The following is a 23,848-nucleotide window of genomic DNA, read 5'->3' as shown; positions in this document are numbered from 1 at the left end:
AAGAAGACCCTCCTATGAGGAATTTCTTCTAAATACAACTGGGAGGCTACTGCCATCTAAGTCCCCCTCCTTCCTGTCCCACTTAGCTGTGTATTTCTTTTTTCCTCTACAACTTTGTTCTTTTATTAACTATAACACTGCTGTGTGAAGCAAAAGAAAACCCCATGTTCACTCCCTCTGGCAAATGGTCTGATGTTTATATGTAGCTAGACACTGCACAGACTTACATATTGTGCAGATCTCATTCAAAATTAGTGTGTGTCCGGGTAATATCCCGGAGGGAGGGGGTGCTGTAGCCAGGAGAGGACATCAGCTGTGTGTTATGTCACTTTCTGGTGTATTCCCTTCAGACAGGGTCTCTTGGGGTTTTATCTTGTGTTGGCTGTGGGGAATCATACTGCCAGTACCATTGGGAAAGCCTTGGACCCTGTGTCTTAACTCAGCCAGGCAATGCCTACGGTTTCACATGTGGCATCCTGGGGGCTGGAGCAGAAAGAGGAGGGAGAGAAATAAACGTAGCTTTACCCTTTCAGGTCTCTAGACCAGTGAGCTGACAGAAGGCATTCGGTAAAGACAGACACTGGGGTTATAGGAAAAGCAACATGCTATACAAACTGAAAGATGGAAAACTGAAATTTCAGCTAACTATTTTTTACCCAGCCCTTAGCCATTGGAACTCTTTCTCCATTTATAGTGTTTCTATCTACGTCCTGTCTACGCTATCTGCTTGGCATTTGCAGTGGGCTTTTTTAAGGAAAAGGAAGTCTTGACACAAACTGGGAAGACGACACACCACGAAAACAAAACAGTGTAATTAATTTCTAGTTAGCTATCATTCCCTGATGAAGGCTTGGAGCCCGAGGCCGCTCTTTTCTTCCATGGGGAAAATTAGCAAGTGATGAAACTGCATTAAAGACTTTGTGGTTGGAGGCCAAGGCATCCTTGCTGTGTGCTTTGTTATTTAATGCCAGACCTGTACACCTCTCCTCTAGCCTCTTTTCCCCTCCAGCTCCTCTCTGTGGAGCACTGGCAGTTCTCTGGTTGTCCCAACATTCTCCATCCATTTGGCTGTTTATACCTAGAAGCCCTCAAAACATGCTTTATGTTATAAGCATATAAGCCCTTTATAAGCCCTCTCCAGCTCCTGCTTTATGATAATCTCCCCATCCTAATTATGTCTCAACAGGTCAACGGCAGAGACTTATCCCGAGCCACTCATGACCAGGCCGTGGAGGCTTTCAAGACAGCCAAGGAGCCCATTGTGGTGCAGGTGTTGAGGAGGACGCCTCGAACCAAGATGTTCACGCCTGCCTCAGAGTCACAGCTGGTAGACACGGGCACCCAAACCGACATCACTTTCGAGCACATCATGGCCCTGACAAAGATGTCTTCCCCCAGCCCACCTGTCCTGGATCCCTACCTGCTGCCTGGAGAGTAGGTATTCCAGCCATAGCATACTAACGTGCTGCATACAGCGAGAGGACTCTGGGAAAGGTTCGCCTTCTTCCTGTCCGTGAAGAGAAAGAAATGAATGCATCTTATAATTTTCCTCCAAGTTGCCTGTGTTTAACTTTATTGTTCTGAGAGGCAATAAATCGAATCCTGCTCAAAACTGCTCCGACATATTAATGACTTTATTATAACCCTGGAGCAGAGTTATTCAAATTATATTCTAAGAACAAAATTACTTACAACTGTTGTAAAAAGTTGTATCGGAGTAAAATTTAATCACTGCAAAGGGTAATTTGAGGATTTTCTTTTTTCTGGTTACCACTGGCGGGAAAGCTGATTGTTGTTTTAAATAGACAACAAAGTGAGCTGTTGAGTGTAGAATGTGCCCTGGAGGTTATGCACTCTGATTTCTTGGGTCTCGTTTCAACCCCACACCCATGCACTAAACCCAGCCTACCCCAGATAAATAATTACTACCGTGTACCAACTGCATAGTAGCTGAACTCAAACACCTCCATAATGTCTTTCTACATAACTCTACCTTCTACGGGAGACATGAATCAAGTTTGGAGACTTTAGGTCAGATAGACATGATGCCCAAACTAATCTACCATGGAGTCTAGGTCATTTTCCTTTATTACATTCATGAATGCCTTCGTTTTTCTATGCTGTAGTAAGATAAGGATGCAAGTCATACCTGTCTCATGGAATTGTTGAAGAATTAAATGAAATATCATATGGCTGGTCATCGGGTAAGCCTTCAGCGAAGTAGTAGCGGTGGCTGTTAATTCAGGAACAAGTCAAAAGTGAGAAAGCTACCAACCCAGCTGGCTTGAAGACGCCCAGCTAGATTTAGCTTTTGCCCATGTAACCCTGCAATCTGAGGGCACGGCCTCTTTAGCTGACACAAGGTACCCCTGTCTTTCTCCATCTCAGCTCCATCTGGGTTCAGGTAATTGCCTGGATACATTATTTCAAAGAAATTTTCTGTTCTTGCAGAAAAGCCTCTGAGCCATCCCCATTGGATTTCTATTAGTCGCCCTGTAGCTGGAGTACCCACACATCTCCTATGGTTCTGTCAAATCCTGGACAAAGGCTTGCCTTTCATCTCGTGGGTTTACTGGTTAGCTGTCATCTGCAACTGAAGCTAATTCCCCAGTTGACGGGAATGAAGTCCTGTGCAGCTGACAGCATGAACAGGGAGAAGACAGGACCTTCATGTAACGTTCACCATTCACACGGCTGGCAAAGAACTGTCACCCCCTTATTTGCCTATGGAAACAGGCTGCTGTAGACTGAGGCCCCGCTCAGGGCTCCTTTATTCATCTGTTGGGACTGAGCGTTGTGGAGTGAGGACCCTTATTTACCTATAGAGTAATATAGTGAGTGTTCTGTTATTTACCTATAGAGACTGGCCTCAGACTGTAGATTGAGGTTTTGCTCAGCATAAGACAGCGGAGGGAAGGCAGAGCTATCCTGTCTCACCTCTCCGCCTTGACAGTCTGCCGTGTCCCAGCTGATCCTGGGAAGCAGCTGGTCCTTTCCCTGCGCATGGCCTTAAAACCAAGTTACTTGACACTACAGTCCAGAACCGCTTGAGTTATTGATGAGCCCTTCAGGGCCATGTGTGGCTCTCAGATGGTAAACTGTCCAAGTGACAGCCTTTTAGACCAAACCCCTAATCTCCTCTTAAGTCTTAACGTGACATAGGCTTATCCCCTGGAGGGAACTTGAGAAATGTCACGAAGTCCAGAGGTCACACAACAGCAAGACTGTGTGCTGAGGTTGAGGAGGGGGTATTAGGTTGATGACTGGGTGTCCAGAACTTGCAGGGGGATCCTCAGGTCTAAAAGCCCCTTAAGTGCAGGCATAGATATTTGCCTGATTAGTCTGGAAACAGAAGGACTGCCCTTCCACCCATGTCTGATCTGTTGTTTCTAAACTAAGTGGCTGGGAGGGACTGCCAGAGCCCCCTTGATTGCTGCCTGACCTGTAAAAATGTAGTGCTTTGGGTCCTCAGCCAAGTACCATTGGAGGCAGGAGCTTTTCATCAGCATCTGGTGTTGAATTCAAAGCTCCTCCAGAGCCACTGGCCAAATGTGTTTTACTCCCCATTGCCCTTGTTCCTGGAGGTTCCATTAACATCATTTCCAGGAGACACTAGGGTCAAATTGTTTTATGTGTGCCAGCCTAAACCTGGCTTTTCAAGTAGGATGAGGACATACACACACACAAGTGCCGGTGAGCAGGGATGTCTGCAAGGACGCGCACATCACACACATGAGCAGGCTAAGCTGTGGAGGCAAATCCATTTCTCACTGTGGGATGAATGCAAAAAAGAAAATGTGAAAATTCACTGTGTCAGCAAATGGCATAGCAATTTCTATCATGGCACCTGAAACTGGTGTCAGAGACCAGCACACACCCGAGCGTGGCTCACATATGAACGTTCACCATCAAGTTTAAAAGTAAACACTGAGACACAATAGCAGTGAACATGGACATGTCTTCTGTCTGGAAATCAGTTGCACGAACACATGGTAAATCCATGATTGTGAGCTAGAGAAGGAAACAAGGCCCATCCTGTCTCTAACCTAGACATTCACTCTTTCCAGAGGAGGTTAAACTTGGCCAGCATAGTGGGTTCTTTGATGGGTTTTTTTTTTTTTTTTTTTTTTGGTTTGGTTTGGTTTTGAGTTCCTAATACTTTTGAAGATCTGATGGAGACAAGAGACTCTCCAGAAATACTGTTCTTGTCTGTGTGAGCTTACATACAGTTTTACATCAGCAGATAGCCGTACTGGGGTGGAGGTGTTAAGAGCCATATACAAAGGGAAAGAGATCTGGAAGGGATCCTGTACTGACAGTGGCTGGAGAGAAGAAAACATGATTATCTGAGAAACAGGGCCTTGACAACTTCCTGTCTCTCTGCAGGCACCCCTCATCCCATGAATACTATGATCCCAATGACTACATGGGGGACATACATCAGGACATGGACAGGGACGAGCTGGAGCTGGAGGTAGGAGCCACTACTACTTCTTGTTATTGTTGTTGTTGTTGTTGTTGTTGTTGTTGTTAGTGAGTCTCTGTTGGGCTCATAAAAGACCGGCGTTCTCTACACATGTAAATGCAGTTTATGTGTGATAATGAAATTATCAAAATCTGTACCTCCTTTAGTAATCCACACGACCACCACCCCTTGAAATCCAGGCCTCAGCTTCTTTCTCCTTACATTAATTCGAGACAAAGCCTAACAGTCAGGTCCCCAAAGCAAAGTATCAAGAGGAGGTCCTAGGGACCGGGAAGGTGGCTCAGCGGTCAAGTGCTTGCTGTATGGGTGCTGGAGTTTGGATCCCCAGCACCTACATAAAAGCCAGGTATGGTAACTCGTTATGACCCCAGAACTTTTGAGAGCAGGGACATGCAGACCGTGGAGGCTCACTGGCCAGGCTGCTTAGCTGAATCAGTGAACTCTGGGTTCAGGAAAGAGAACCTTTCTCAAAATATAAAGTGAAAATAACAGAAGAAGGTATAGGATATATATATATATGGCCCCATGCATACATGCACAGGCAAGTCCATACACACTCATACACACACACACACACACACACACACACACACACACACACACATCCCTACCCCTATACGTACCCACCAAAAGTACTGTAAACCTCCTTACCTTCATCATCACTTTTTAAATATCTTTTATCTTTGAGATTATAATATACTCTTTTCATTCCCCCTTCTCTTTCCTACTTCTCCTTGCTCTTTCACATGGCCTCTTTTTTCATTAGTTGTGGTTGTGTGTATTCCTGAATACAACCTGCTTAGTCTACATACTGTTACTCATAGGTGTGACCCTTGTAGACTGACTTTTGGTATCGGATAACCTATCTGTGTGCTCTTCCCTGTGGAAGGCTGTCTCTCCCACTCTTCCCATTCCTTCATTGCCTGGATAGCTCTCTGTGTAGGATCGAGGTCTCTATCCACGGTAGCGTACATCTATCGTTGTCCTTGTTGCATTCATTCGTTGGCAGTTGTGTTGGTGAGACTTTATGGGTGTTTGGACTAGCTTGTATGTCGACTGGACTCACAAAGTAGACTTAGCTGAAAGGAGAGAAACTTAATTGAGAAAATACCTCCCTGAGATCCAGTTGTAATGCATTTTCTTAATTACTGATTGATGGGGAGGGCCCAGTCCATTGTGGGTGGTACTATACTAGGGCTGGTAGTTCTGGGTTATATAAGAAAGCAAGCTATGGGAAGCAAGCTAGTAATAGTTCCCCCTCCAAGGCCTCTGCATCATCTCCTGCCTCCAAGTTCCTGCCTTGCTTGAGTTCTTGGCTTAGCTTCCTTCAGTGATAGCCTACGATGTAAAAATTATAAGCGCAATAAACCCTTTCCTTCCCAGCTTGCTTTTCTGTCATGGTGAGGTTTTTTGTTTGTTTGTTTCTTTCTTTTTTTGTTTTTTACAGCAATAAAAATCTTAATTAAAACAATGGGCATGACTTCTGAAATTGCTAGGAAATTGTGTCTGATAGCAAACTCCTTGTTCTCCTGGCTCTTATAATCTTTCCATCCCTTTTCCCACAATAATACTTTAGCTTCAGGGCAAGAGTTGTATTGTAAATGTATCTGTTGGGACTTAGCTATACAACTCTGCATTTTGATTCATTATGGTTTTCTGTAATGGCTGTCTGTTGCTATGAGGAGTTTTCTTGATTAGGAATGAGGACTATACTCATCTTCGGGTATAAGAAATAATGTTTAGAATATAGCTAGGGATTATGATGGTTGGGTAACGTAGCAGTTGTAGGTTCTCCTCCAGGATCCGTGGCTCCATTAGCACCAAGTAATTTGCTAGGTTTCCAGTGCCAAGCATAATTTCCCTCTTGTTGAATGAGTATTAAGTCCAATTAGAGAGGTATTGGTTACAGCCAAGGTATGTCTTGCCACTACTGCACCCTGAGGGCTCTCAGGTTATAGGGCCATGATTGTTGTTAGATCACCATATTTTAGTCAAGGACAATACTCAACAATAGGGTGATAAGTAGGGTGACTGAATGAAGTCCGCCCCTAACAAAAAGGAGCTGCCCCCAAAAGCTCCTTCTTTACATTTCCTAAATGCTTCTTAGTTAGGGTTTCCACTGCTGTGAAAAGACCCCAGATGAAGGCAACTAAGGACAACATTTCATTGGGGCTGGCTTACAAGTTCAGAGGTTCAGTCCATTATCACCAAGGCAGGAGTATGGCAGTGTCCAGGCAGGCGTGGTGGGGGAGGAGCTATGAGTTCTACATCTTGATATGAAGGCCTGTCTTCCAGGTGGCTAGGAGAAGCAAGCATCTCAAAGCCCACCCCCAAAGTGACACACTTCGTCCAACAAGGTCCTAATTGGGCTATTCCCTGAGCCAAGCATATTCAAGCCACCACAGGGCTCTTGATACTGCCACAAAAATCCACAGCTCTCCCCAAATATTATAGGGACCAAAGAGCCTAATGCCACAAATACCATACAGTGTTACATTACCCTCTATTGAGTTAATTGAAAAATATCACATTCTATCATATCATTCTTTTGCCCTTTCAGGAAACCATCCTTTAATAGTTCAATGTATCTTATTATTATTCCACGTTTATGTGAAAACCAATTTTGTAGAGCAGGGTCAAGACAGCACATGACACACATGATAAAGGTAAGCCCTTTACCTCTATGTAAAAGTCAGCCAGAGGAAACCCACCCTTTCCTATTTTATCTCTACTCTCCTGGCCCACTGCTGTGCGATCTAGGCTGCCCTGCTGAAGAACAGGTGCTGATTAGCAGTGGTGGCTTGTTTCACAGTAGAAACAGCTGGATAGCCTAGAACAGTTGTTTCCTTCTTACATCCTTGAGAGCTACACCATTCTCACTGCAGAACAGGGTGAAGGCCGATAAAAGTATAGAATCAGCCAACAAAAAGGGATGCTCACTGACAGCTAGGTATGGGCACAGCTTTGTACTTAGCATTTTATACTTGAAGCAGCTAGCTGCTCTTCCAGGACATTTGAATACACCCTCTTCCAACAGAGGGCTCAGTGGTCAAGTACATTAATGGGATGCAAAACTAAACAGATTTCCTGAAGGATATTAAGCTCTTGACTGTTGGGTTAGCATGGTAAATACACCAGGAGAGTGGGAGGCATACAGAAGACAGAGTCCCTAAACCTCTTTGGTGCACTTACTGGATCTGTTAGCATTTATTTGTCTGGAATTCTCTAGATATTGTAGAAGAAACAGTGTCCTCCCAGAAAAGTCCGTTATTTGTGGAATGACACTGCTGTGTGACAGCCATCATAAGGGGAAAAGGAAAGTCTTCTAGAAGCTTCCGAGTATCTCCGAAACTAGATTTCTGAAGTAGCTTAAACATTGTGGCTTGGGGTGTTTGTTGAATTCACACAGTGGGTTCCCTTGTCCCTTTGAGGAGCTGATGAATGAATAGGCTCTCCCAGAAACATAATCTTGTCTGTAAGAACTCAGAGACTTACAGTACACTGAGATGCCACAATGCCTGCCCAATTTGGGCCACTCTCCCATATGACACTTTCCCATTGCTGGTTATCATCAGACCTGTATTTGCCTTTAATATCTCTTCAATTCAGTTAATTTCAACTAAGGTAGTTTCTATACCACTGCCTCAAGTACAAAGTCCACATCAGCTATCACAGATAAAAGCTGTGCACCAAATACAAGACAGTATTATTAAACCCTGTGTTTACTGTGGATGCCTTCCAAGGACTGGGAGTCCACTGCAGCTTACTTTATCTTTTCTAAAGAGATTGGGTAAATATCAACAGCATTAAGCCTGCCCCAGACTGATTTTTTCTACCTAAAAGATGCAACTTTCTCAACATCAACAACCTAAGAGCCTCTTCAGTGTCTGAGAACCTCATTATTCAGGGTATGATAGAAGGACCAGCAGCCCAGCCTCCTCTTGGTTATATAGAGCCTTGGCCCCCAAAACTACAAGAGAGCCACAAGTCCCCAAGTCCCCAAATATCTCAGTTCACAGTCGAGTCAAAGGCTGTGATCTAGAGGTCATGGGTTCAGGTAACCAAGCCCTAGCTTCCACATCTCCTATTCTCATGCGTCACACTAGCAAGGTATGGGTTCTGGCATGTCATTCAGTGTGGCACAGGCATATACTACCACGTCACTAATGCTATCCATATTGTCCTATACAATTATCATAGCCTAGAAACAGATGAGCCTATCCCTAAGACATGTGACAGGGCAAAGAGACTTTCCAGAAAAAAAAAAAAAAAGGCAGAGACAAATAATCTACATCATTGGAATACTCAGAGTATTTTTGTACTAGTATGCATGTATTTATCACTCTGTTTTCTTTAATTATCTGTTATTAATGTGTGTTGGTGAGAGACAGAGATGGAGAGAGAGGGGGAGGGAGGGAAGGGAGAGAGAGAAAGATGGAGAGGTAGGAGGAGAGGGAGAGAGAGGATGCACATGTATCATGCTGTACATGTAGAAGCCAGAGAACATGGAATAACTTCTCTCCTTCCACCTTTATGTGGGGGATCCAATCCCAGCCAATAGACCTGCTGAATATGTGCCTTTACCAACAGAGCAGTCTGGCTAGTGCCCCGAGCCCAGCAATCATATTATTTTGATGTTAGGAGAGTTTTCAGTCATACTCATTAAGAAGTCTATTCTCGGTTCCTTTCTGAGCATCTCGTTATATTTAGCCTGCCATTTGCCACTTAGAAATACACCATCAGGAAGTCATCATCCTGCTCACCTGAAGGAGTCTCTAGCCCAATGGTTCTCAACCTTCCTAATGCTGTGACCCTTTAATACCATTCCTCTTTGTGGTTGCCCCTAACCATAAAATTATTCTCATTGCTATTTCATAACTAATTTTCCTACAGCTAAGGATAGTAATGTAATTATTTTTGGAGACAGAGGTTTGCCAAAGGGGTTGAGACCCACAGGTTGGTAACTACTGCTGTTGACCATCAGGACCCTTGGACATTAGCTTAGCATTCCACTGAAGAGCCAGCCAATGGACACACCTATCTGTGCTTCTTTTGTGACTATTAGATCCTGCAGGTGAGAAGGCTGCTTCCTCTTGTGCTCTTTTGGTCATGACTGGTTTCCTCAGTTAAGCACTGGCTCATGCAGTGCACCTTTTAGAGAAGCACATGCCCTAATTCATGATGTATGGTGGCAGAGAAGGGAAAACCACAGGACCAGAGTTGTATAGAGAGTCTGTGTGCTAGAGGCTTGGTCTCTAGAAGGACCATGTGGAGAACTAGGCAAACCTTTTAAGGGTCTTGGCCTGGTGGGTAGTAATTAGGTCATTGGGCTTTGCCTTTAAAGAGATTAAAGACAGGCTCAGGGGATGTATCTGCTCTGATGAGAGAGGATTGCTACAAAGTAAAGTGACCCTCTACATTTAATGTCTTGCTTCCCAGTAAACCATATGTTTTCTCTCTCTCTCTCTCTCTCTCTCTCTCTCTCTCTCTCTCTCTCTCTCTCTCTCACCCTCTCAAACATGTGTCCGCCATAGTACCCTCTGCTATGCTGTGATAGAGCCAAGCAGATGCCAGAATCGTGCTTTGGTACCTCCCAAATCATAAGAGACAAGGAAAAAAGGCCTCTGTTCTGTATAAAGTCCCTAGGCTCAGGCGTTCTCTTACTGCAGCTAAAACTGATGGAAACATTCAGGGTCTTACTGAGGTTCACTCTGAGGAATCTCCATTAGGGAACAGTGACTGTACGTCTAGTCCATCATCAGAAGAAGGATACGGAGACAAGTTAACTTGTCAGCTTGAGAGAGTCAACAAACAACCCACTGCTAAGATCTGAGTTTACTACAGCAGACCTGGTCTTCAGAAAGACACACAGCCACTGTCCCTGCTCCGCACGGGAGTTCTCAAACCTGCTGGCAGTGTCTCAGCTGAGTCCCTACCTGCCTTAGTGCAGATGTTGGGTCTGATTTCAGAAGGATCAGGTTTGTCTCCAAGTAGGAGGCACATTCTCTGTGTATTGCTCATCACCCGTGTTGAATGAGATCCATGCGTATTATGTGTGAGGAAAATATATACAAGTGTGTTGGGATGTTATCAAAGCCAATGCAGAGGGGAAAACAGATGTTCTTCCTTTTAAAGTACACAAAATGATCATATTTAGGTAAGTGTCAAATCCCTGTTATTGTGAAATTGCCTAGCGTTAAAGGGCCTATTCCCAAGTACACCCCAGAGTGGAGCAGCTGAATAATTACCCCTGAATTTTCAGGTACTGAACACCTGCTCCAGGTCTTCCTGCAGGCAATTAAAAAAGAAAATAGATGTCTGATGAAGTTTTTTTTCCCCTGTACTCTATTGTTCTAATTTCCCCTGTGATTCTGCAGTAGCATCCTTTCCAGCCTGTGAGCTACTGTCACCTGCATTGTTTTGATGATGTCCTTATAAGGCCAGAAAGGAAAGACCAGCTACAATTTTAACAGGGAGGGGAGGTTCCTGAAATGATTCTGATTTCTCAGAATAACAGAAATAGACCAGATGGGAATTGGGATGATCCCGGAGATACCATGGGAGACTGTAATCTAACTAGAAACTTCTCATTCAAGCTATGAGGCAAAAGGTGAGTACTCGCTTAAGGAACCCGGCATGGTTCTGACTCTGGTTGAGTCGGCCTCCTCTTAATTTTTCCAGGATCACAGGAATCTCCAAGATTCTTTCTTTGTGTGTACTGCCATCTAAAAACAGGGCCTTGGCATATCAGAGTTCAGTCTTGCCTAGCATCGCGTCACTGAGAGACATTTGCTGAATTGTACTGTAGGCCAACAGCACGACCATCTGCATCTTATCTGATGACCCCAGTAAAGTACGAGCTCCATTCAAGAGTGGGCGTTTCTGCTGCCCGTGCCCAAATAGTGTCTGGAATAGTCTATGGCCAATACATTGACTCCTAAATAATTGTTGAAGGGAGGAACAAATATTTTGGTGTTAGGTCTCAAGTAAAACCATGATCTTTTTAGACACATCACTACATGAGTACATATAGAAACAGTTTAGATATCTGACAACCATCTTAGATCAGTAAGGTAAGGAATTATGAAGAAGTGACTGGGCTTCTCAGAGGGGAAGAAACCATTCGAGGTAGGTTTAGGGTTTCCTCCAAGTAAATTTGCTGAGGCTAAAATGAGCTTGAGTCATGGAGGTGGTGTGTCCCCCTTAATACTGCTAATTGGAATACCATGTAAGTTTCATCTGAAATGTCAGACTCAGCTACTCATTTTTATCAAACAGTTCATCTAGACCAATATGCAACGGGATACCAGGGATGGGGATGGTGTAATCCAGCTAATGCTGATGCATTATTCATCCCTGTTTGATTAATGGTCGCCTTTGAAATCCGATCTCCATCATCACAGCAGCTGTGCGTTGATAACCTCTGTGCCTTCAACTGGGAGCTCAACAAGGCTAGGCTTCCTTCCTCAGAAGCAGAAATAAGTGTCGAAAACTGACCAGTTCCCTGGGAACTTTGAGCAATCTTCATTCTTACCAAGTCTCCCTCAAGAAAGGTCAAGTGGCTGCAAAGTGTGATCAAGAGAAGTTGGCACCTGCTTGCTAATAACCAAGCCGAGCTTATGTTATCATTAGGTATATTTTTTTCTCCTGCCTTACAAACTCAAGCTGATTCAGTTTTGTTGAGAACATACCATTCCTTCGTGGTAAGGCTGGATGCTGCTGATATTGTATGATCCATTATTTAGCTATGAATGCCTTCCCATCATTGTCAAGCCAACTTAAAAGTATGGATCGATGCAAATCCAAAGACAGTGGAAAATTAATCCTTGTGAGAGTGTAACCCTTCCTTTTCTCAAGATCATGAAAAACCTGCTAAGGTCACTCTGGCTTAGCCACAGCCTCTTCTCTGGGATGGAGATCCATTCCAGAGAAACAGGGATTAAAGCTAAACTTATCATCTAAGAGTATCTAAGAATTCTCAGATGAACATGAGAAACCTACAGTTCAATGCCAGGCATATGCCTAAGCCCCAGAGGCCCCTGTTGACTGTTTACTAAGCATATTGCCAACATCGGTTCATCCACTACTACAGATCCTTTTAGAACAATATGTAAACAAGAGAAACTTGCTCCCACTGTACCGCCCTTCAACAGGAATGATGCTGCCATTCTTGTGCTTAAAGGTCAATCAGGCTGTGAAGTTTTGTTTCATAGGCAACTGCAGTGGGTGCAGAACAGATAGCTTTGATGTGAAGGCAAGTGTTTCCAGTTAGAGCATGTGCCTCCCCTGCTGTCTCCTTACCAATGACCCATGTCTCATCCTGGAGCAAGGTGAGCCACACATCCATGTCCAGAATGGAGTCTAGTCGTTACAGCCTCTCAGTGACGATCCAGCCAAACTGAGGATGGGAAAGTCCCATGAAAGTCTGTCCTGGGAGGATTGGCAGCAGGGCTCAAAGGCTGAATGCAATGCTGATCTCCACCTCAGTCTGCTGCTGTGAGGGACCATGTGTTCTAAAACTACCGCTAACTGGGAACAGCTATAATAAAAGGATCTTATTCTCTACCATGCAGATTTTTGTAGCAGCGGCAATTGTAGCAACAATTTCAGGTTGAGCACCCTGTATCCTCAGATGCTTGGGACAAACAGTGTTTCAGATTTTGAAATCTTTGCACATAGATAATGAGGTAAAGATGCTAGGAAGCAGGTCTAAACAGGAAGCTCATTTGTATTCCTTATATAGCCTATACATATAGTCCAAAGGTAATTTTAGATAATAATTTTAATTCGATTGCACTTTAGTTATGAGCAAACCCATGAGATAAGATATAAAGCCTTCCATGTGCCCACATTATGTCAGGGTTCAACTCAAGAATTTTGAGGTGTTGTTGCATTTCAGGGAAGGAATGGCCAACCCCAACTTGCTCGCTGAAAGCCAACTTAATGGCAACACATCAAGCATTGAATACACTTGCATGAGTGGCCCTTGATTTAATTATCAGGGACACTAGTGAAAATACTGTAACATGGTTCATGGTATTTTATATAAGTATGTGTGTACACTCTCATGTAGAGGCCAGAGGTCAGCTTCCAGTGTTTTCTTTTATCTGCTACCACCTTAAAGTTTGAGGATGTAGCTCTTCCAGGTAGACTTGCTGGCCAGAAGCTTCCAGGTCTTCCTCTTTCTGCCACTCCAGTGCTGTGGTTAAAAGCACACATACAGCTTGCGTGTGTGAGTTGGAGATATGAACTTAAGTCCTCGGGCATGCACAGCAAGTACCTTACCCACTGAGCCATCTCTTTGGCGCGTTTAAGATGGTTTCTATTTCAACTTGCAATTTTGTACTAAAAATTTCCCGCTGGTTATAAAAAGTTTAGAACACAAATCTATATGGGCAAGAAAAAGCAAAACCATACCAGCTGTAAGGTGAACGAAAATCTTTTAGCTTAATACTTCTACAATTTTGTTAAGTAGAACAATGGCCCAGAGGTAAAGAGGTGCTTGTCAAGATAGGATTTACCAAAATCATGTGCCAAAGACTTGATACTAGGTATTCACATATTTGGTACCCAAGATAAGTAAATCCAATTCTTTTCTGTGCAGGTGAGGACCCTTTCTTATGAGTCCTTTTTTTCTACCCAGAAACCCCTAATACACGACGTATTAGAGCAAGAGCAAGCTTGGCTGCCTTGCTGTCAGGCTGTGGCTGACTGATGCAGGAGTATTTAACTTATCCTGTGGACAGCTGTCCGATACCACCTTCAGTTAAACGGATATGTCTTTGGTTATCAGGACAATGTCATAAGACTTTCTACATACTTCCTTCAACTCCCGTGAGTTCTTCAGGGTTGCCTTGAAGCACCCTTCCAGGAGGGTTGGAATGAAGCAGAGTAGGGCCAGAGCATCTTCACTTGTTTCTTAAGAGACTGTCATCTTGGAAGTCACACAGAGGAGAACCTAGCCTGTTCCCTCACATTGAATCCTACTGGAAGGATTCAATACTGACTGTCTCTCTCCTCTGTCTTCCTCCAGTCTTTGCCTATGAGCTTGCTTTCTCGCCAACCTGTTCCTGGACCACATGGGTCCTGCGGGTAAGAGCCCGCCCAAGGCTCAGTGGCAGCACTTGTTCTGCACCTGTCTAGGAACACCTGAGCCACTTATGATGAAACCTCACTAATTTCAGACTGTCCACCCACAAATGCCCAAGGAAGGGTCCCGTCAGCACGGTCTTAGTCAGAGTACAATCCAGCGAGGACATGTGAGAGGTGCTTGAAGCACACGTGCGGTGTGCTGCTTGTATTTGGAGGGTGAAAACTAGTTATTGAAAGGCTCTGCAGATTACCCTCATAATTAAGTACACCCCTGAAAACTAGCCTGCCTAGCGTACTCACAAACAAGGAAGGGAATTTCCAGTTAATACAACGAGAGCATTAGAAATTAACAGTTTCATTTAATGAGAATTTACCATATTGTTAGAGCTATCATTAGGAAGTCACTGAATTAATTAACATATCAGTGATCAGAAAATAAACCAACAGCATCTGATTAAGGAGAGGCGCTCTGCACCAACAGCTTGTCGTAACCACTGGTTACTTGTGACCCAAACCTAATTATTAAATTGCCACTCACTGTGGGTCAGGCCCAGTGCTGTGAGCCTCATCTCCCAGCCTATCTTGTGGTAGTGAACAAATAAAGGCTTAGGCAAGTCAACAAGCCCATGGTGAAGCTTCTAGATAAAGGTAGACTGGGGATTTGCATATGTGCCTGCGTTCATAACCATCTTACATGCAACAGATCAGGGCAGTGCCCACCTAAACCTAAAGCCAAGCTCCTCACACTGGTCTAGGGACTGCCACCGGTTCTGGCCCACTTGCATGTCCACATTCATCTTGCTTCTTTCTCCTCGTTTATAAGGCTTTGACATACTGGCCTGGGGCCTTTGTGCCCTGTTTTTCTGCTTTGAAGGCATCAGTGCTGTTGTGCACCTTATCTTTCATGAGGGAAGGCTTGCTCCACAAAGTCTGCTGTGCCCGTCTCATACCCTCTAGAGATGCCTCTTGGAAGTAGCTTTCACACAGTATTCCGAAGATGCCATCTCAGAGCCCTTCCCACCATCCTGGTTACCCAGCAAAAACTATACAAATCAAGACCAGAGAGCTAGCCGGATAGCTTATTAGCAAGTAGCCCCTCAAACTGACCCCAAAGCTTGCAGCTGCAGCAACTACAGGAGTCACTGGCAGAGTGAGTGGCAGGGTGAGAAGGTTTGTAAAGCACTCGCAGAGAGCCAGAAGTATCCTCCCAGAACTCCCTCAAGATTTTCAAAGTTCTGACTTCACTCGGAAGTGCAGACTAATTGGCACAAACAATAACATTGCCTGTCACCATGGGTCCCAGCGTTGGGCTCAGTTTGCTATTTTATCTTATTTAATTTGCAGGAACAGTGGCTGAAACTAATTTTCGACTGTAAATATCGCAGCTGTTGTAGAAAGCATTAATTGCACACTATTACGTTACTCTCCTTCTCGGATCAATTTATGCGTAATCTGTTTGCAAGTTCTACGCCTGTGCATATTAAGGGGCTCAGCGTGAGATGATCTAGCCCAACATGCTAGAAACATTTGTACCGAAGCGGCTGGAACATTCAGGGTGTGGAAATATTATTGTTTGTGGCAGACATTGAAAGAATGCTTTTTAAAAGCCCTACCCCTGCGGTCCTGACGCTGACTGAAATATGGGTAATTTTTCTTGGGGAAGATCAATAAAATAACTATTTTCAAAATGACTTTATATTGACTGAGAGGTCAGAAATGCCCAGGGCATTGATCCCATGTCCATAATCACTTTTTGTTTGGTAAGTTAACTGGCTCTACACAGTCGAATGCAAAGAAATCCAGTTCATCATTTAAACCAAATATTTTCAAAGCATTTGACATGCTCCCAGCTCCCCTTTCCTGCTGGAATCTCACAGAGAAGGTTTTCTTTGTGTAGGAAGTGGGCCTCTACAGGATGAACAGCCAGGACAAGCTGGGCCTCACCGTGTGCTACCGGACGGATGACGAAGATGACATTGGAATTTATATAAGTGAGGTACGAATGCTGAGGTCTGAAAACTAAACTCTCAAAGCCAAAATGGTCCGGGTTCTGTTTCTCTTTGTATTTGTTCAGAAACCCTAGTCCTAGCTCCTCAAGAGGATCTTTAGAAAGATACAGAATGTATGCCCCACCCCCCCTTCATCACACTTTGTGGAGTTACATCTTTACGCAGGGGTTAAGTTCTAATGTTGGTACATAAGGCAAAATTACCCTTGAGAAGCCGCAAACCAACCATAAAATGGAGTCGTTTGCATGGTCTGTGTGCTCAGCCCCAAGGGGAGAGCAGCCTCACACTTCGCCAACTCAAGTACAATGGGAGACAGAGAGACAGATATCTTTTAAAGTCTTTCTCCCTCTTCCCTGTCATAGCATACCCAGTCATAAACATCAAACGTAACTTACGTAGACTTATCAAAGTACATAATGAAAGATGTAGCGATCTTTCTGGAAGAGATGGAGTGGAAAAATTGACTTCACTATGAATACTTTCCTATGTATGCGCCATTCTTCCTCATGATTGCAGAAAACCAATTTCCCAAAGAAATCAAATCTGTCTCTATGGACTGGGCCAAGAGCCATATCTGCTAAAGACTTCACAGTCAACTCATTGGATAAGCACCACCCACCAAGCTTTGCCTGTCACATCAGCATGTTTTGGGGCGCTCCTGTTATCCTCAATCCCACTTGCCCCAATTATACAGCTCACTATTAAAGCTGTCTTCCAAAATGTGATAACAAGGTTTGGTATGGAAACTGTCAAGGTAGGGCTTCCATGCAGCACACCTAAGGGCGCCCTCTCACCTAATCTGTGTCACTGACTTGCTTCTAGTTACTCTGTGTCCACCAAGACTCACCTTTGCCTCTCTACCAGCTCAGCTCCACAGCTCTGAGCCCAGTCCTCTGTCACAGTACTTCCAAGCAGAGTTCTCAGAGTCCCTGGGAAGAGCTTAAGACAGAGAGTTCATTTCTCCCTGTGCACAGTGCTAAGTCCTGTTGGTCAGTCAGTCTGTTCAACACAGAAAGGCAAGGGCGTGTGTGATACTATGTTAAAGAGGGCTTTTGGAAAGTCCTGTGCTCACGCCGAGGCTGTCTACTGTGTATTTCAGATTGACCCAAACAGCATTGCAGCCAAGGATGGACGGATCCGTGAAGGAGACCGCATCATCCAGGTAGGTGCACTTTCCACAGACGCACGTCTTCAGCAAAGAAGGGAGTTCCAGAAATAGCTCTCAGGTTGGAAATGGAGGGGAGGTTTAAGAACTCAGCTGAGTAGTGAGACCGACCATGTTACATTAGTGAATGAGACTAATTAGCTAGTCATACACAGAGGGGGAAGTGAGCGCAGCCCAAGCTCTCCCAGATTTTGGACCAAATACCTCTGAGACGTCTGAAATTTCAGAATTCCACATTTACCTCTCCTATGGACTTTGTTCTAAGGGTGACATCTTTACCTTGAATCCTGTTGTTCCGTATAGGCAAAATGAGACTGCTTACTTCTTTCTTCTAGCTATAATCATTTTGGGGGAGACATGGAGGGAGGTGTTCATAGATTCCAGGCTGGTATCAAACTCACTATGTAAAGATGAACCTGAACTTCTGGTCCTCCTGTCTCCACCCCTTGCACACCTGGTTGGATACGGTGCTGTGGCTGGAAGCCAGGGCTTCATTCATGCTAAGCAAGCATCCTATCATTTGATGTCTGTCAGCCCCATGGCTTTTTGTAGTGCCACAGAGCCTTGGCTTCATTCTGTCCCATGAGCTTCTCGTTCTGGCTCGTCTCAGTTTTATCTTCATCTTTCTAATCTACCAGTTTATTTTCCCCACTTCTCAAGCCACCATGTAGAGTTTTAGTTTCCTACTACACTCTATTTTGTGTTTCTCCAGCCTTTAGCAAGAGCTCGGACAGCGGAGTTTCCCTAGGAAACAGACCCAGACCTTCACACCTGAGGGCCATAATACTCAGCATCTGTATTGTTGCTACAGTTGTCTGGGAACCGCTACCATTGAAAACAGGAAATGGAAGTACTAAAACGTGCCCCCAGAGCCCTGCCTGGGTTACACACATAACCTTCCCTGTATACGCTGTGGAATCAGGTTAGACAGTGACAACCAGCACTGTCCCTGGCTTTGCCACCTCTTGTTTCTTTGACATAAAGTGGCAAAGTCAGGTGAAAGGCTCAACTTCCAACTCAACAGGACTGCCATGGTGTCCCCAGAGGAATATCAGCCCAGGGACGAAATTTTTCAGAACTCAAAGTTGCTGAGACAGGCAGGCAGATGTCCAGCCAGAGGGTTGTCAGTGTGAAGGTGAGAGCCATTCCCACTTGGCTCACCATCCAGTCTGCTAAACTAGGCACAGGCAGCCCACATACACACAGCCAGTCCCTTCTCTACTGCCCAGCTCCTCTCATTCCTAGCAGGCACTCTGCTGCTTTTCTCCCCTAGTGTAAATAGGAAGTGTCCACCTTATATGTCCTATTTATTCTCCTGTCCAAACGCAATGTCAGATTCCAGGGCTCAGATGTGGCCCGAGCAGCAGGGGTTTTCTGGATCATATCCTGGATCCCTCCACATCATGGCTGCCTCCAGCTAAGCAAGGCCCTTCTTTCCAGAAATCAGCATTCTTTAAAAGCTAAATGGGATCCATGTGTTATGAGTGTGAGTGGTGGCAACTGCAGTTCTGAAGCAAGATGGGAAGTTTCTGCTCCATGCAGCCATATCCCTAGCTACCTACACCCACCCTTCCTGATGCTTTCAGATTAATGGCATAGAAGTACAGAACCGTGAGGAGGCCGTGGCACTTCTAACCAGTGAAGAAAATAAGAACTTTTCATTGCTGATTGCAAGGCCTGAGCTCCAGGTAAGCCAATGTCCTACGAATTAATTTAGTTAGATTTTTATAACCAAAACCAAGTCCCTAACCCTGCAGAACAAAGCCAGAGTACTGCATCTGAGCTTAAAGGTACATGCCACCTTGAACTTGAACTTGCTGTGACCTGGGATCCATTCAAAGGTTCAACCAACCTGACAGGCCCTACCCACCGCAGGTTGACTAATAAAAGAATCATAGGTCCACAGAGTCCCCTTCCACCCTGGATCTAAGTCCCACTTATTAGTACATTGAAGGGAAATAAACGTGAATGGAATTGAGTCTTTCAAATAGTAACTCACTGCATTAACCACTGAGTCTGGATACAAAGTAGCAAAGCGGGCGTGGGGGAGTGGTATTAGCAGCTCCCCCAGTGGGGTATAGGGTTGGAGTTCCTTCAGTCTGAGGATGAAGTCCTTGCCAAGCCTATAGATTAACTGCATTTTGATACTCCTGGAGAGAGCCCTACAGTTCCTCTTTCTAATGTGATGGCCTTTCTTGAAAGAAAGCTCCTTGCTGTGACAAAATACTTCTCTGAGCAACCTCAGGGAGGAAGGGCTTACTCTGATTCGGTTTGAGGGTACAGTCCAGCGGGGCAGGAAGAGCTAAGCAGGGTATGAGGCGGCTATCTGCATTGCGTTCAGTCATGAAGCAGAGAAATGAATCTAGCGCTCAGCTTGATTTCTCCTGTTCAGTGGCCACTACCCCAATTAAGAGGCATTCCTCCCTCTTCAGCTAAACCTTTCTGGAATCACTCGCATGGAGACACGCATAGATGTGTATCTCTGGTGATTCTAAGTCCAAGCCGATAATACAGCCCCTCACGTGTGTGTGTCACTAATCTTCTAGCTGGATGAGGGCTGGATGGACGACGACAGGAACGACTTTCTGGATGACTTACACATGGACATGCTTGAGGAGCAGCACCACCAGGCCATGCAGTTCACTGCCAGCGTGCTGCAACAGGTAAACCTTGGGGCAGCCCCACGCCTCCCAACTAAGGAGACCATGCACCTTCCAAGATGCCAAAGACCATCAGAAAACTGCTGCCTAAGAGCTTTTCTGTTTGAGCATGAGGGGAATGCAAGCTGCTAGGTTCCCTCACTAAGCTCCTCCCTGGAAAAGGCTACGCAGCTAATAGTAGTGAGTTCCAAACTCAAAGCAATCAATCTCCCAAGTGCTGGGATTACAGGGACCCACCACCTCATCTTGGTTATAAAAGCCTTTATGGCTTAAAAAAAAAAAAAAAAACACGAAGCAGAAAGACAGGGATACTACTCTGTTGGTGTTCACTGGGAAAATACAATTAAGTCACGCCTTTGAAAGGAAAGCAATTCTGTGATTAACCTGAGCTGCTCAGAGCCCTGCCGCTCTCTCTCCTACGCCACTGTCAGTCCTAATTACCCATTTACTGAGTCTCTTGGGAGTACTTACACATTCTTTCTGTTTACCAGTTCCTTTACTGTTCAGTTATTATCTTCCCCATTTTATAGATTGAAAAAATGAGGGTAAGGGTCTGGCCCAGACTCATAGAGATCAGGCTGGCCACTCCCTGGGCCCTAGGTCCCTCAAATGCTGCAGAAACCTTAAGGACTTAGAGCTCAATCAATCCAAACTCCTATCCTACACAAAAAAGATCACACTGGAAAACTCCTCCCAACCCTCTGCAACCTTCCCCAACCTCTGCCCCAGACTTCTCATGAACCGTTTGTTCTTGTCCCTTTCTCTGATATAGAAGAAGCATGAGGAAGACGGTGGGACCACAGACACAGCCACCATCTTATCCAACCAGCACGAGAAAGACAGTGGTGTGGGGCGAACGGATGAGAGCACCCGCAATGACGAAAGCTCAGAACAGGAGAATAACGGTGAAGATGCCACAGCATCCTCCAACCCGCTGGCGGGCCAGAGGAAGCTGACCTGTAGCCAGGATACCCTGGGCAGTGGCGACCTGCCTTTCAGCAACGAGTCCTTCATCTCTGCAGACTGTACCGATGTGGACTACCTGGGCATCCCAGAGGATGAGTGTGAGCGTTTCCGAGAACTGCTGGAGCTCAAGTGCCAGGTGCAGAGCACCAGCCCCTACAGCCTGTACTACCCCAGCAGTCCGCTGGATGCTGCTGGCAAGAGTGATCCAGAGAGCGTGGACAAGGAGCTGGAGCTACTCAATGAGGAGTTGCGCAGCATCGAGCTGGAGTGCCTGAGCATCGTGCGCGCACACAAAATGCAGCAGCTCAAGGAGCAGTACCGCGAGTCCTGGATGCTGCACCACAGTGGCTTCCGCAACTACAACACCAGCGTGGACGTGCGCCGCCATGAGCTCTCCGACATCACTGAGCTGCCAGAGAAGTCAGACAAGGATAGTTCAAGCGCCTACAACACTGGGGAGAGCTGCAGGAGTACTCCACTCACCCTGGAGATCTCCCCGGACAACTCCCTTCGGAGAGTGGCCGAGTGCAGTAGTGAAGGGGCCACAGCTAACATTGAAGCTTACAGGCCATCCCCCAAGAATCTGCTAGCCATCACCGAGGATCCTGAAGTAAGCAGCCCAAACTACAGCCCTAGCGCCAAAGAGCTGGACCCCAGCCAGGCTTTGGAGATCAAAGAGCGCCGAGTTAGTGATGGCAGCAGGAGCCCCACCGCCAGCCCAAAGCTGGGCAGTGCCTACCTGCCCTCATACCACCACTCCCCATACAAACACGCGCACATCCCAGCTCACGCACAACACTACCAGAGCTACATGCACCTGATCCAGCAGAAGTCAGCAGTGGAGTATGCACAGAGCCAGATGAGCCTGGTGAGCATGTGCAAGGACTTGAACTCTTCTAACTCAGCGGAACCCAGGATGGAATGGAAAGTGAAGATCCGCAGTGATGGGACGCGCTACATCACCAAGAGGCCGGTACGTGACAGGCTTTTGCGGGAGCGTGCGCTGAAGATCCGCGAGGAGCGCAGTGGCCTGACCACGGATGATGACGCCATGAGCGAGATGAAGATGGGGCGCTACTGGAGCAAGGAGGAGCGCAAGCAACATCTGGTGAAGGCCAAGGAGCAGAGGCGGAGGCGCGAGTTTATGATGCAGAGCAGGCTGGATTGTCTGAAGGAGCAGCAGGCCTCCGACGACAGGAAGGAGATGAACATCCTGGAACTGAGCCACAAAAAGATGATGAAGAAGAGGAACAAAAAGATCTTTGACAATTGGATGACTATCCAAGAACTCTTAACCCACGGCACAAAATCGCCAGATGGCACTAGGGTATACAATTCCTTCCTGTCGGTGACTACTGTATAACTCTCACTTGTGTACATACGAGAGACTACTACCGTTGGGGTAGACATCCCTGCCTCGTTCAATGCGGCAAGTTTTTGTATATAATAAGCCTGGCCATCATGTTGATAGTCTAAATTTGCCACTCCTACAACTTTGGGTGTCCTGGCTCTGTTTTCAGTGGAGGGAAAATACACCCTTACTCTCTTAGAAGGCAATATTAACAAGCAGCTTTTTTTCAAATAGCAATGGTAATTTTTTACTTGTTAACCTTTTTCATAAAGTGTTTAAATTTCCAAAAGATCTTTTATTAAGCATACTTTCACAGAATAATTTGTTTAAACTATATTCATATAAAAGAAGGTTAAACACGCTTTTTTTCTGCCTAAAACACAAAATGCAACTACCAGTATGTATTTTTAATGGGACCCTATTTTGTAATGTCTCTTCACTGAATGTGTTTCATACCATCAATTCATACAGCTTATATCAGTTGGGGTTTCAACACAAACCCGCCAAAGTCTGGTTGGTGATTTGATATACACACACACACACACACACACACACACATTTATACACACACACTAACACTAACCAAACTAGCAGCGTTTCTAGTCAAGGTATCCATTTTTAACATTTTTATGGTTAAGGTTCCCAAGAAGAGTGTCAAGGTTTTAACAGAAAGCAAAATTTCCTGCAGCTTTGTGGACGCTTAAAGCATGTTTGCAAATATTGCCGCCTGATGGAAGAATTTGCATGTACAGGGGAGTCGTGGATGGAGACCTTTTGTGGAGTTTTAAGTGCTCATTGTTGTAGACCTTTGCTTTGTAGATTGGAAGGGACAGACTTAACCAAGCAAGTTCACAGAATCATGATTAGTTACAAACATCAAGTAAAATGAAGATAAAATAAATTATTATTTTCTATTTGACATGCTTTGACATGGGTGTTTATTTCGCAGTGTCTAGTTGTCTGCCCCTTCTGGGTTCGCGCCACCTGCTGCCTCTTAAGTCTTTCAGACCATCAGATTCCTCCATTCAACCTAGAGACAGATGAAAAAGCAAGGACTGACTGGTGGCAAAGAATAGGGGATCAAATACACCATATCCTTCTGGACTTTGGCGGCCTGCC

At 45.2% G+C, this 23,848-nt stretch overlaps 1 protein-coding gene across 3 annotated transcripts in view; it reads left to right on the top strand.

Moving 5' to 3' along the window:
- The window catches only part of Pdzrn3 (PDZ domain containing ring finger 3), a 234,597-nt gene extending 210,949 nt beyond the window's left edge, over positions 1-23,648 (top strand). For all 3 annotated transcript variants that reach the window (XM_031382765.1, XM_031382767.1, XM_031382766.1), the window contains 7 exons: positions 1,187-1,434; positions 4,387-4,474; positions 16,476-16,574; positions 17,687-17,749; positions 19,339-19,440; positions 20,299-20,415; positions 21,185-23,648. In XM_031382765.1, coding sequence (XP_031238625.1) covers positions 1,187-1,434; positions 4,387-4,474; positions 16,476-16,574; positions 17,687-17,749; positions 19,339-19,440; positions 20,299-20,415; positions 21,185-22,741 — 2,274 coding nt within the window. In that variant the 3' untranslated portion in view covers positions 22,742-23,648. The remainder of the gene's footprint in view (positions 1-1,186; positions 1,435-4,386; positions 4,475-16,475; positions 16,575-17,686; positions 17,750-19,338; positions 19,441-20,298; positions 20,416-21,184) is intronic.
- The last annotated feature ends 200 nt before the right edge of the window (positions 23,649-23,848 follow it).

Source organism: Mastomys coucha, unplaced genomic scaffold (genome assembly GCF_008632895.1).
Source record: "Mastomys coucha isolate ucsf_1 unplaced genomic scaffold, UCSF_Mcou_1 pScaffold20, whole genome shotgun sequence".
NCBI lineage: Eukaryota > Metazoa > Chordata > Mammalia > Rodentia > Muridae > Mastomys > Mastomys coucha.
Note: the sequence above shows the minus strand (reverse complement) of the source record. Positions and strands in the feature narration are given on the sequence as shown.